The sequence below is a fragment of the Scophthalmus maximus genome, chromosome 3, assembly GCF_022379125.1.
Source record: "Scophthalmus maximus strain ysfricsl-2021 chromosome 3, ASM2237912v1, whole genome shotgun sequence".
Taxonomy (NCBI): Eukaryota; Metazoa; Chordata; class Actinopteri; order Pleuronectiformes; family Scophthalmidae; genus Scophthalmus; species Scophthalmus maximus.
Window position 1 is genome coordinate 28,148,246 of NC_061517.1, and position 12,859 is coordinate 28,161,104.

At 42.8% G+C, this 12,859-nt stretch overlaps 1 protein-coding gene across 2 annotated transcripts in view; it reads left to right on the top strand.

Moving 5' to 3' along the window:
• The window catches only part of LOC118317448 (paired box protein Pax-7-like), a 42,537-nt gene that overhangs the window by 12,658 nt on the left and 17,020 nt on the right, over window positions 1-12,859 (top strand). For both annotated transcript variants that reach the window (XM_047331300.1, XM_035646140.2), the window contains exons 5-6: window positions 7,840-8,039; window positions 11,571-11,736. In XM_047331300.1, the coding sequence (XP_047187256.1) occupies window positions 7,840-8,039; window positions 11,571-11,736 (366 nt within the window). The remainder of the gene's footprint in view (window positions 1-7,839; window positions 8,040-11,570; window positions 11,737-12,859) is intronic.

Here is a 12,859-nt window from a genome sequence, read left to right on the forward strand (position 1 = left end):
TCCGTGAAACCCTGTGTCCGCGGCTGCAGTCGAGTGAAACAACAAAAGTTGGGGATTTTTTTCAGCAGAGAGTTCCTAAATCTTTTAGAAAATATTTCACTCATCATTGTGAAACTGCCGACGTTGCAAACGCTGCGCTCCCGCTGCTTACTGTACACTTTTGCTGCAGTAGTTGTGACTAAATGCCATTGTGTGGAGCTGCGTTGGAACAAAGGCGGGAACAATGCTGAACTGTGTGAATGGGAGCATGTGCAGCGGCAGTGGCGGCGTCGCGGCGCTGGTCTCAGCTTCGTCTCAGTTTGGCCCGTTTGAGCTCGAATCGGAGGCCTTTGTTGGCGGAGCAGCTCCTCGTGCCAACTGGCAGATTTTGTTTTACTTTCTTTTGTGTTTTTGGAATCATTTTCAAAAACTTTGGCTTTAGCCTCATTAGTCAAGTGTTCAGACCTTCAATTCGAGGCCCCGTATTGTGCAGGCATAAAGGAATCTGCAATTGAATTGAAAAATATGCTATTGCAGCAAAAGTTTAATGAACCTGTAGCTGATTTATTATAAGCTGCATTGCAAAATACATATTTACTGAATAAAAAACCATCAGGATCAACTGAAAGCGGTTTAGCTACAGAAGACAAATTGTAGAGTCAATATTTATAGTAATGCACATAGGTAGAAAGAAAATGTACAAGCATAGCAGGTGTAAAGCTGAGAGATTATCTCCGCTTCATTTACAATGCAATACGATACAACTTTATTAATCTTGAAGGCTATTTGGTTTAGGCCAAGCAAAAAAAACAGGATACGGACATCCACTGACCAACATCCACAACTACAACAATGTGGAATAATATGGGTGGCTGTGGCTCAGGAGGTAGAGCGGGTCGTCCACTCGCCAGAAGGTTAACTTCACAAATCACATTCATACAACGCCGCTGTTTACATCGCATCGATCATACACTCAAGTTAGGGTTCAGCGTCTTTCCAAGGACATTTTGGCATGCTGACTGGGGGAAGAGGGGATCGAACCACTGGCCTTGTGGTTAGTGGACGACCACCCTATCTCCTGAACCACAGCTGCAAAGGTTGGTAGCTTGATCCCAGCTTCCCCCGGTCCATTGGGCAACACACTTAACCCTATGTGTGTGAATGTGACTTGTGCTGTAAAGCACACTGAGTGGTTGATAAGACAAGACCAGATCTATAGAAGTACACTTAATTCACAACAATACAATGAAAAAGCTGTTCAGCTGCATTGAGCTAAAAGTGCAATTGCTTTGAAAATACAAAAAAATACAAAAATCATTAACATAAAAATAAATGCATAGATTCATTTGATAGTCCACATGGCAGATATGCATTGAAGAAGTTTAATTTTTTTTTACTGCTGGTACATGTGAAGTCTTGATATGTTAAAATGCAGCGATACCCGTACGAACCCCCTATAACAAAACCGGGTCTGCCTTTAACAACCTCCCCCATCTGTCCGTTCCATGTCATGCCTCTGCGCCACTTGACCTCTTCCACTGCTTGGCTGCTCAAACCTTTTGTGACTCGGTCTGAAGGTGTACTGAACTCTTGCAGAGTGCAGCGAGGCGGCTTGTGGTCCTTTCACGGCCAGTGGCTCCCTGGGGTGCTTCCTCGATCGGCCTCTGAAAGGGCCCGGGAAGCCTCCGTTGTTCAAGGTGAGCCCACTTTGTCACTGAGGTGGCTGACCAATAAGAGTTGTAAAAGAAAAGGGCCTCCGGAGCCAAGACAAGACGACTAAAACGAGCCCCAACCTCCACTTCAGTCCGTCCCATGTGTCAACGCGACATCACCGTGACGTCACCCGTTGGTTTGTGAGCTGCCGCTCTGAAGCCTCCAGTTTTACATTTTGAACAGCGCCAAAATGTGACGTAGGATTAGGGGCGTGTCAGACTGAGCGCTCTTACACCGCGCGGCCACCTACACCTGCAACCATGCACCGATTGGACGGAGCAGCTGTCGATCACGCCGTAGCCACGCGCCGATGCATCTGGTGCTTTATCGTCTATTTGACTCTAAATGAGACGATCGTTTACAAAATGAACATCACGCTGTATTGAAGAAGATCTCGCTACTAGAGGCTGAACCATAAACTCCTCAGGAAGATGTTTACTGACATTATTAATGAGAGTTAGGAGAACTAGTGAGAAGTGGAGTCACTTTCTCATAGACTTCTATGGAAACAGACTTCTTTACAGGAGAACAGAGTACAGGCTTCAGGCATATCCGCATTGGCTTCATTTTCTGGACCTGGTGACTGCGTCCGTTTATATATTGTGTCTGGTCGAAGGTCTGTCCCCAGCTTTTCACAGCAAAGTTCTCCGACACTGTTTATTTAATGGTGCATGTTGAGTTAAGTGTCTAATCAGTTACTTTTTTTCGTTTGATCCAACTTCTGAGGTCTCAGCATGGACATGAATATGATTTAGTGTGACATTCATTCACGACCCAGCCATATAATAATTGCATATGCAGAAGGAAGTGTATGTGTATGTACCAAAGGCGTACTGCTGTTATTTCTAGGTACAGGAACAGTAAGTTGTATCTCATGGAGGTTCTGTGGGAGCTGTACATACGTTAGTCAACGGTAACTGATCAAATGATGGACTGACTTCATGGACAGTTTCATCACGTTGAGTATGTATCACAGCGGTCAGACAAACACACGTGGCCGACTAGTATCAGACCATTGTATGGTATGAGGGGTTGTCTGTACTGAGGAGCAGCTGTCCTGCAGCAAAGGATCTGATAATTTAAGCTGTAGTAAAGATGAAGCAGTAATGGTTTAACACTTTGCAGTGTCTCTTTATCACTCAGCACACCTTTGGATGTCAATATGACGATGACCATTCTTTGTTTTAGAGGCTCTTTTACTGACATCACTTTTAATAATTGGATCTTCAAACACTTGAAGGAATATACATGAAGTTTAGCCTCTTCCTTCTCAACTGGACTATACTGAAAATTACATGTAACTAATACTATAAAATATGAAATATATTTCCAGTCAACTGCCACACAGATCATGTTTTCTAGTCGACACAACGAGGAAACCTTTTAATGAACTTATCTGCAAAGTTACAAGACTTTGAATTTATCTGCAAAACGTTCAACGTCTATGTACAGAGGTACAGTGGTGTATAATCAAAAGATTCAAAACGCAAAAAGATGCAGAGTGATAACATGCGATATGACTAAAGGGGATCGGCATCTAATACACATGCTTTCTGCAGAGTGTATCATTTCGAAGAGCCTCTAGTCTGGGATTCTATGCAACATAAATAAAACTGACTCGACTCTTCCGTCTGTCATGTTGAGGGCAGGTGAAGGTGTGATAAATCCTGCCCTACAGCAGAGCGGGTAAAGATCCTTATCAAAGACGTTGACTACAACTCTCTCCTTCTTTCACGTGTCGTGCGCACTAACACACCAGCTGTGGACGAAACTGGAACACCGTCAGCCCCATTTTGTGAGGGAGACGTGACTACGGAGCAAAACTGGAAGCAGACCCTGAGTGTAATTATACTGGAACTAATATGATTTTCAAAATAACCCATAATTAGTTTCACGCAGAAAAAAAAACTTAAATTGCTGTAGAGGACAGTTTAACACAAGGGCTTGTGTGTTAGCAATATGTGGTATGATGCCACATATGATGGAAAGTTCATATTGATGTGAACTTTGCGAAATTTCTGTTAGAGTTTGGAAGATAGCAGATTATACAGTATATGCAGAATTATTTAGACTCTGAAGAGGAACAGAATATGACATAGAGTCTGTATGAGTCATTAAAGGTAGATGTGAAAATCAATAGATCTGAATCATGTGACTGTTCATGTACAGTACAGGGTCCAGAGGGGATATTTTAAAATGCTAATTTACCATTGTATACATCGTGACTTGACTTGAGAAACTCCCTCTATCACCACCAGTGCGAACCAGTTTCCAGCGTTCAACCCCATCGGGAAGCATTGTGTCTGGAGCTAACGTACTTATCAATCAAACATAAAACACGTTGTTTCAATTTCAGATTTTTGACTCTTCGAATAAAAGCTCAAATTGAAAAGCTGCCGACTCTGAGGGGCTCTGAGGGGCACAGCGCCCGCTCTGATCTCGGCGCACGTTCAGGAAAAGATAATGGTGGAGGCTGTAAGTTGTGGTGATAAACGACTCTCCCTGGAACAGGGAAAATGGAATTACAGCTATCGTTATTAAGTAATTAATGTCCATAATTGTTTAATGAGATTTGTTTTTTCAGAGGAAGACAGTGTGTGTGCGTGTGCGTGTGCGTGTGCGTGCGTGTGAATGCTCCCATTCTCCCGATAAGACGTGGCAAGCCAATCGAGGGATCTGGATGAGACAAAGATGAGGTCCAGGTTTAGCCCCTCTATCGGCTCTGGGCGTCTGTCTCATTACCATAATCTCTGTTCTTCCATTATCAGCTGGAGAGAGTGGACGACCCTCCTGATCCACCGGCCTGTCAAACTTTATTCTCCTCCATCCTGGGGATCCTTATTGTGCCGCCGTCCAAAGCTAGGGTGGATCTGCTGCTGTGAGCATGTGATACCAAACCACCAGTGCAGCTGCCCAGACACTGCCGGCGATACTGTGCCTTTACTGTGCTCTCTTATTCACAAACCAGTCATTTTGAGCATCGCTCACAACCCTGCTTTTCAAATCTGCTCTCAGATGACCCAGTTTTTTAATACTCTCTTCCTGGCAAGGCAACCTTGTGACCGTATTAATGACGCAGTGAAACCAATTCTCCAAACTTGGACAAATGAAACCAAAACTAACTGCACGGAGAAACGTCACTAGAGGACAAAGAGGAAATAAGTCTATTCATTTATTGACCCTTTCATTTTTATGACTGTCCATCAATGAAACAGATCTGAGGAGCGAATAAAACGTATTTATGCACATCCACATATAAGATGTGTTTCGATGCGTGTCGACATAAGAACGCAATTTTTACATATTGAGTTCACGCAAAGTAGCCAGCGGATATGTTCGAGACAAACTGAATGGAATATGCTTGAACACACACACACACACACACACACACACACACACACCCCTTGAAGGTCGATAAATCACATCAAATCATTCTATCTCCTTTCCTTAATATACTATATAGTAAAAGTGGTGTTGTGTATAAACACTATTTCCCTCCTAGAGTAAAGTATATCGGCTGCTAATATTCTTCCTTAAAACTCTGGAAGGAAAATGAGTTTGATTCAAAAGAAAGGAGGAAAGAAAGAAGGAAGAAGGTAAACAAAAAAATAACAAGCCTGAAGCAGGTTTTCTTAGGTGGCAGGCAGAATTCATGAGAGGAAGAGTGAGAGACAGAATGCTGTGAGGCGAGAAGCCTCATTTTCACTCATACCCCCCCCTCCACCTCTGCCCCTCTCCTCCCCTAAATCCTGCAGCATGTGGAGGGGGAAACAAATAGAGTCCATCCCATTGCAGCTGCCCCCCCGAGGACTTGGTGGTACCTTTTGGAAAGTGATCCCGGCCCACTGCGGCGGCCTCAAGTGTTGTCACGCTAAGTTAGTGCCAAATTGCTCGGCAAGCGACCCCCACCCCACAGCGCCGGCACCAGCCCACCAGCAGCACACAAAACATACAGTGAGCACAGAGGTCTTCTTTAAAGATATGTACAAATATATATATACAGTATATTTTTACCTTGGTTTGTAGGAAAACAAATCTTTGCACGCTAAAAAGAATTGATTTAATTAATGCAGCAGCATGTCCTGCGGCCACATGTAATCCGTCGAGAATTCTCTAGTGGGAGCTTTCAAGGGGTGCAGCTAGGGGGGATACAAAAAGATATTCCCCCTCAGACTCTTCCAGTGGCCTGTAATGGGAGCCTCGCACTAATCCCATAATTCCTTGTTTAATTAAACTACAGAGACGACCCTGTGTTTCTCTCAGCCCGTTTGACAGGCCTTGTCTTTCCTCACTTCACCAACTTCTGCACAGAATCAACGCATTCATACAAACAAACAAACCGATGTACGGTAGAAAAATATCCATGTCCAACCTCCACTCTCCATAGTGACCACCACAACACTGTCATATTATAAATATGTACATATAATACTGACCTCCACATTAACAAACCTCTGATCTGTCCCAAACCAAAAAAACAACAACTGCATGCTGTTTTAACACCATGGTGAAAGTTTTTCATTTTTTCTGAAAAATAGCTAAAAATCATCACAGTGTGGTCATTCAGTTTATTTGGATTCATTAACTGTCTATAACTATAATACACTATGCACTAATAAGACATAAAACATAAGAGAGGAAATTGTATTGATACTGTCTGAAAATAAAATTCAAATATAAAAAACACGACAACAAAACAAATAGTTCATTACATTTCACATTTGACCCGTGGATTTTATGAAATACATTTGAATTTTGTCACATGATGGAACCGCCTGTTGCCATACTGTTAATACATATGTATATTGATTTTGTACGAATTTAACGAAACTCAGAGAAGCAGTTGAATGTCATGGGACTACATATTGTAAACACTGCTGTCTCCCTCTTGCAGTTCACATCCACTCAGCAGCTGATGTTTCACTCTGGAGAGAATATTAATATAGCTATGAAATACATCTTGTTTTAAAGGAATATGTCACTAAAATACCCATTTTCTCTACGAACAGCGAAACAGTGGAGGACTCCTCAGTCACAGCACGTGAATGGTGATTGGTTTAACCATCGGTAGTCAGGTTCTTTGTGTAGTGAGCTTTCTTATCGAAGTGTAAAAAGGAAGGATGAAATCTGGGAAAATCCCATGTGACAGCTGATCTGTTCCCATCTGGAAGATGACATCATATACACTAACGTACAGTATAGGGCATCATATCTCATTATAAAAACTCTGCAGTCCTGGTAAGCAGTTGGCAGCCTCATTTTGAAATGAGTATCTGCATGTATCAGATAATCTTCCGTGGCTCCTCGTGAACGGCAGTGTGGACACATTGTGTGTGCGAGTGGAAATCTTCTGCACAATAACTGTTCGGGGACTATTTTCAGCCTGCCAGTGTGCTCGTCCGGGCTGCCCCCGGGGCCCGCGGCGGAAGAATGGTGGTACACACATCACCAAGGTGGTCTGCGGAGATTAGCAGCCCTCATTACACTGCGGCTCTCAGCGCTGTGCCCAGAGGGATGCTGGGATGTGCAGGTTCTGATACAGAACTGTACTTACCGAGCAAAGGGAAATTGTTCTTTCATATGAATAACCGCACAAAGGAATCATGAAGGCTGTGGTGTTTGAAATATCTATCTATCTATCTATCTCTTTATATTTCCATCCATCCATCCATCCATCTATCTATCTGTCTAGTTATATTTAGAATTATGAGCATTGTGTGAATTGGTCTCCACAAAGGTGGCTGTGGCTCAGGAGGTAGTCGTTCATCCACTAACCCGAAGGTCGGCGGTTCGATCCCAGTTTCCCTCAGTCCGCATGCATGATGTGTCCTTGGGGAAGACACTTAACCCTTGTTGCCTCTGGTGGCTCTTCGACAGTGTATGGATGTAACAGAAAAATGTTGGTGAATGTGATTGTCCTGCCAGTGTGAAGCACTTTGAGTGGTCATATACGACTAGAAAAGATCTATATAAATACAGTCCTTTTACCATATACGTTCTGAAAATGTGTCACACCATCTCCTACCAACGATGGGGCCGATCTGGAACACGTAGACTGTACATCTCAGTGTTGTATTCGTCACATTATTACACTTCCGCAATATAAAAGATGCTGACATAAGCGCCCCCCTCCGTGTTTTTGTCCAGGCAGTCGCATGGATGAGATGTCTGACGTGGAGTCGGAGCCTGACCTCCCCCTGAAGAGGAAGCAGCGGCGGAGTCGGACCACATTCACGGCGGAGCAGCTGGAGGAGCTGGAGAAGGCTTTTGAAAGAACCCACTACCCCGACATCTACACCAGGGAGGAGCTCGCGCAGAGGACCAAGCTGACTGAGGCCCGGGTCCAGGTAACACGCTGACACCTGGCTCTTTATCCATCCATCCATTAGCTTCCCAATAAAATAATGTGCCAAAAGAAGATTTTGCCTGTATGATCTCAATAGGTAGACTGTTTGACAGTTTGGGGGTTCTAATATCAAAGTCCTGGTCACCCGATGGTCACAAGACGAGACCGAGGAATAAACCGACTCGCTCCATCCTCCCACCAGGGGATTAATAAATCCTTCATTTAATTTGGAGGGAGGCCATTTCAAATTTCTAAAAAATTGTAGAAGGAATTTAAAAAAATCAATGGGCCTTATGCAAGAACATTTTCATTTTCTTATCTTAAATTTCTTTTACATTTGTTTTGGTATGGTGAGTTTGCTTCGGCGTCAGATTTGGCAAACGCTCCTAAATTGGGAAAAGTGTGTAAATGAACTCCATGAACACGCCTTCCTTCCACGTTATGGAAGAGTTCACCCATGAAAATGGCATCAAAAATGAAAGAGAAGATCTTTACAACTTGTCACAATTTTATACAATATGCTAAAATAATCTGACATGCCTTGACGATTGTTGTATGAACGCTCCAGTCTTGTCTTGTGGGTTGACTAGAGGTGTCATGCGGCAGGGAGTTGAAGCATAACCTCCATCGCCTGCTGGAAAAAGTGAATTTTAGGTCAATGATCTAAGAAATGGCTTGTATGGCATCAATTACCAACCAGCCATCTACATGGCTTGAGTCGGACGCATGCCAACTGCACTGTTTCACTGCACAAAGGAGTTGTGCGCTCCCCTGGCCATAGCGACTTGAGCAGATGTATGAATACATTTTGAATTATAAACATGATGAAATACACAACCCATTAGGTTAAAATCTTGATTTGAAATACAGCAAACTCATTTCACGTGACTCCTATGATATTGTGTTTGTACCTGAAAGAAAATTTAAAATACGAGAAGTTCTCCAAAATCTCCCACACACAAATCTGTTCCTATATTTCTTTCAGTCCCAGTGAGGACGGTAACATTACAGGAGTCACTTATTCATATGGCCTGGTGCCAGTTAACGTCTGAGCAGTCGTGCTCGATGAAGGGATCTCCAACTGATGCCAGCGTAACGTGACGGAGACAATAGATGCATGTGACGTTATGTAAATCTGTTTTTTTTGAGAATTTTTTTTCACCTGAGCATCAACACGGAGATCTGCATCCAAAATAACTTACTATGAAGTTGGCTGGTAGAGTGAGTGTGACCAGCGATTTTCAGACTTGGACTTGGAACAGCCAACAGTTGACATCAAACAGATTATCATGGCTGTCGTGGTTGATGGTTTGAAATGGGATATGCAGTATAACTGTATATCATCTGCGTACGAGTGGTGGCAGAGACATGGATCTGAATGATCTGGCTGAGGGCACCCTCAGACCCGAATGAGAAACGTTTCCTCCGGTGACCTTGTAACAGGGTGGAGAAAGAACTCCCAGAGACACGCCTGTCCGATGTTTTTGTCTCAGAACCGTCAAGACATTTCTATCATTAAAGTGAGGTGCTGTTCAAACTGTTTCTTTCCAGTTGTTCGGCAGTTAGTAGATTTACAGCGTATACTTTTCCCCTTTATTTCTTCAATGAGCATACACACAACAACCTAAGAAGAGTTAATACTGTTGTACAAGATAAAACATTATTTTGATACTTTACAGACCAGCTTCAACTACAGTATCCACCCATACATACGACATAATGCCAGAGACGTTGCCATCTCAGCGAAGGAAACTGTTCTGACAGTTCCAGTGTCCCAGTAGTGCGAGAGAAAGTACTGTGGAGCTCTGACAACAGCTGTTAGGTGCTCAGCAGTGGGGTGGGGGCTGCATTCCTCGTGTATGTCGCACTGCCCGGCGTCTTGGCTGGAATCTGTCTTTCCCACCACTTTCAAGCCCACCACTCATTGAAACATTCACAGCAGATCACATACGAGCCTGGGCTGTCTCATGGGAGCTCTAATCCACAGCAGCGACATCAAGAGCCAGAAAAACAGAGAGAGAGTGAGAAACGAGTGCACTGAACTCCTGATACCTGCAGACTCTGGTCAGCCTCCATTCACTGTAAAGAACCTCCAGATAATGGATGTCCTGATTTGGTGCCATACAAATAAGTTTGAATTGAATTGGATTTACTGATTTTAATGTTATTATTTATTTTAATAAATTTACTTCAATTTTTATATTTTATCAAACACACGCGCGTGCTTTGCTCTTAGGAAGGAGTTGGACTGGTTGAGTCGATCAGACTCCACTTGTTCTGCCGCTCTTGCAGAATTGCCTTGGGGCAACAACACCTTGGTCTAATTATTTGAGTCTCCTGTACAGAAATAGGAGTCCAAATGATGTTCTCCACTTGAAAGGCATATTTTCATTTGCTCCAAATGAAAAAAAACTGATTCCTGGAGAAAGTGAGCGGCTGGAAAGCTGCAGGCGATGCATAGATTCCTGCCACGACTCTGAATGTGTGCTGTGTGCATGTATTAACTTGCGAGTGGTATTATATGGACTGATTCAAATAGTGCAAATGAAAGAAAAAATGCACTCACCTGTATGTTGTATTGTGGGACAAGGTGTGCGAGGAGCGGAGTGGAACAGAGACCCATCCAGGCTCTGTGAGAGTACAAGGCTGATACTTGGGCAGAGCTACTGACTTTCCGTTTGCTTTAATTAAGAACTTGGAAATTAGTGCCCTGCTGAGTTGAAAATGAAGAAAATGTCGCTCGTGGCAGTACACACACCTTTGTAATTTCACAATCTGCCTGATCTTGCTCTTATTACCGGACTAGGGAGTAGACTTGTGTGTGCTTTTCTTTTTAAACCCTTATGAAATGTTATTACACATCAAGACAAGTGATCATACTACATATTGGCCTGTAATACACCAGAGTTTAAAGTGTTTGAGACCTGCACTCTATATTATATTAATAATATATATATACTTCACTTTTATTTGTTAAATTATTCGTTGTAATGATCGGTTCGTTACATCAGCTACTCAGATGAGACATACCTAGAGCCAATAGAGGGGCTAAACCTCGACGTCATCTTTGCCTCAACCAGATCGCTCACTTGGCGTGTTGCCTCGGACACACTACACGATTTTCAAAGTGGTCAGATCTCTGTCCTGTTCACACTGCACGACTTGCTGTCTTGTAATTGTGAGGTTTGCAGTCGTCGTGCTGTTCACACTACGTGACTCATCTGAGACGGGGTTCACACACTACATGATCCTTCACCTGTAGAAATGGCTCCAAATTCACGAAAACACAAGCGAGAAATATTTTTTTGGGAATTCTTTGTCACTTTCATGATGGATGTCAAAAAGAAACTGTGTTCAATATATATTGCAGAAAACTCTTATGTTGACAGGTCAGACACAGGAAGTAGTTCGAGCAGACGCTCTGTGTGTTGTGTGGACGGAGAGAAATAACGTGACTTTCTCTTCTGACTTTTAGACAAATATCATATAACTGATCAAACTTATGCTTTTCCTTTTCTTTTCTTTTCTCCAGGTTTGGTTCAGCAATCGACGGGCCAGGTGGCGAAAACAAGCAGGAGCCAATCAACTAGCAGCGTTCAACCACCTGTTGCCGGGTGGATTTCCTCCCACAGGCATGCCAACACTTCCCACATACCAGCTGCCAGAGTCTAGCTACCAAACCAACGGTCTGTCCCAAGGTAGAGCAGATCCCGTTTTCACACTGACAACATGCAGAAGGGTTACAAGTGAAAGGAACGTGTTTGTACGTTATGGTGTGTAAAGTGTGTGGGATGATCAGCATTCTTCCCCCAATGATAAAAAAGAGAGAAGGAGGCTACATGTTGTCAGGGTCCAGTTTAGCTGAGATCTGATGAAGACCATGGCGTATGATTCACATTAAACTGGGCAAACTATTCACTGAGCCCTCATGTCCGGTTTAGAAGCCTCTGCACTTTGTATGTTTCTTTATGTGTTTGCTTCCAATCGTCACTCATGTGTTCTTTGTAAATTTCAACTCTGTAATTTTTCCGTGACATTCCTCTGCGTGAAGTTAGACGTTAGTCTGGTTTTTAAAACTGATTGCAGTGGACTGAAATTTTAAATAAGGTTAGATTCACACTTGTAGTTCTGTTGATTTGGTCTTGACGAAGGATAAAAAACAGGATTTCCTGTGTTTCTGGGCCCGATCCTGATCCAAATGAATATTTGGTATCTATGAATACGGAGACTGAATTGATACAGGATATGGGCTGAGGGGTATCAGACACACTTTATTTTTTCAGGCTACTTTTTTCTATATACAGATTTTGGTGATCAAGATTATTAAATTGATCACCTTAAATTATTAATCTCATGGGAATTAAACTTTTCCGGTTGATTCAGATTCCTGAAATTGATGTGACACGGTCAGAGAGTATGTTGGAGTTTTGGAATTAAAAATCAATTCAAAATGAATAGTATGGTGTGGAGTGGTCTGAGAAATGATCACAAATGCCAAAGTTTGCAGGTTTCAAATGAAAAGCTGCCATCTGAAAATGTGTTCACTGCAGCTCTGGGCTGATGAGAAGCAGAGGGTTAGAGTTGTACTTTAGCAGATCTGTAGTGGGTCACCACAAGCTTGAAGAAGACCAACGTCGGTGCACAAGCTTTCAGGGTCATTGATGATTCCATGGTTACTAAATGATTTGCATCTTTAGTACAGATCCCTTGTTAACAAACACACAGCAGATTAAACTAATTTAGCTTTAGCTTTTGAAATTGTGCTACAATTACACAGCTGTAATTAGTAGACCAAGACCCACATTCTCACACATTCACAGT